Source organism: Bipolaris sorokiniana (assembly GCF_000338995.1).
Source record: "Bipolaris sorokiniana ND90Pr unplaced genomic scaffold COCSAscaffold_9, whole genome shotgun sequence".
In the NCBI taxonomy this organism is placed as follows: Eukaryota; Fungi; Ascomycota; class Dothideomycetes; order Pleosporales; family Pleosporaceae; genus Bipolaris; species Bipolaris sorokiniana.
Genome location: NW_006911903.1, coordinates 401344 through 402173, shown reverse-complemented (window position 1 = coordinate 402173; position 830 = coordinate 401344). Strand labels below are relative to the sequence as shown.

The 830-nt window shown below is 30.0% G+C and overlaps 1 protein-coding gene across 1 annotated transcript; it reads left to right on the top strand.

The window, feature by feature from the left end:
• Nucleotides 1-353: 353 nt before the first annotated feature.
• COCSADRAFT_93189 (uncharacterized protein) lies at nt 354-527 on the top strand (the record flags this gene model as incomplete). Its single annotated transcript, XM_007703008.1, has 1 exon — nt 354-527. A coding segment is annotated over one exon (174 nt), but the record flags the coding sequence as incomplete, so codon positions are not given.
• Between the last annotated feature and the right edge of the window lie 303 nt (nt 528-830).

Below are 830 nucleotides of genomic sequence, written 5' to 3'. Positions count from 1 at the left end.
CTTAGCTTAAAGACGTAGGCGGCGTAATTAATGCTCTATAATGACGCTTACGCTTCTACTACTATAGAATCTTAGTTCTAAGTACTAAGTTCTCTATATAGGAAACGAACCCTCTTATAGTCTCTGCGGCCGCTTTTAGGTACTACGTATAATAAAGTAAGAAATAGCTAGCTATATAAGTACTTGCTATAAGCCTTTAAGATATTAAAAAAGCTTTATATCTAAAGACGCTTCTTATAAAAGAAGAGGTAAGATAGTAACTCTCTACCTATTTATAGCTATACGTAGAGCTATTTACGCTAAAAGAAGAGAAGAAGTTATCTTCTCTAAGAGGCCTAAAGGTAAACTACTAGATTAAACTTATACCTAATAAGAATAGGAAAATACTAGAAGTTCTATATAGGCTACTCTATAGTATACTAAGAGATAAACTTTTTATACTAAGAAAGACGTTATATAAACTACTTAAGAAGGGGTTTTTTTATATAAGTAACTCTTCTATAGTCTTATCTATACTATTTATATAAAAATCTAGAGAAGAGCTATAATTCTATATTAACTATCGCGCTCTAAACGCGATAAGCTAAAAAAACTACTACTCTCTTCCGCTTATCCGCGAAACGCTAAACTAAATTCGATAAGTAAAGTAGTATACAAAGCTTAATATTATAATAGCCTTCTACTATATCTATATTATAGAAGAATAAGAATAAATAACTATCTTCTAAACGCGCTTTAGATTATATAAGTAGCTAGTAACTCTCTTTAGACTTATAAACGCACTAAGTACGTTCTAAAGATACGTTAACTAAATACTATAGAACTTTCTA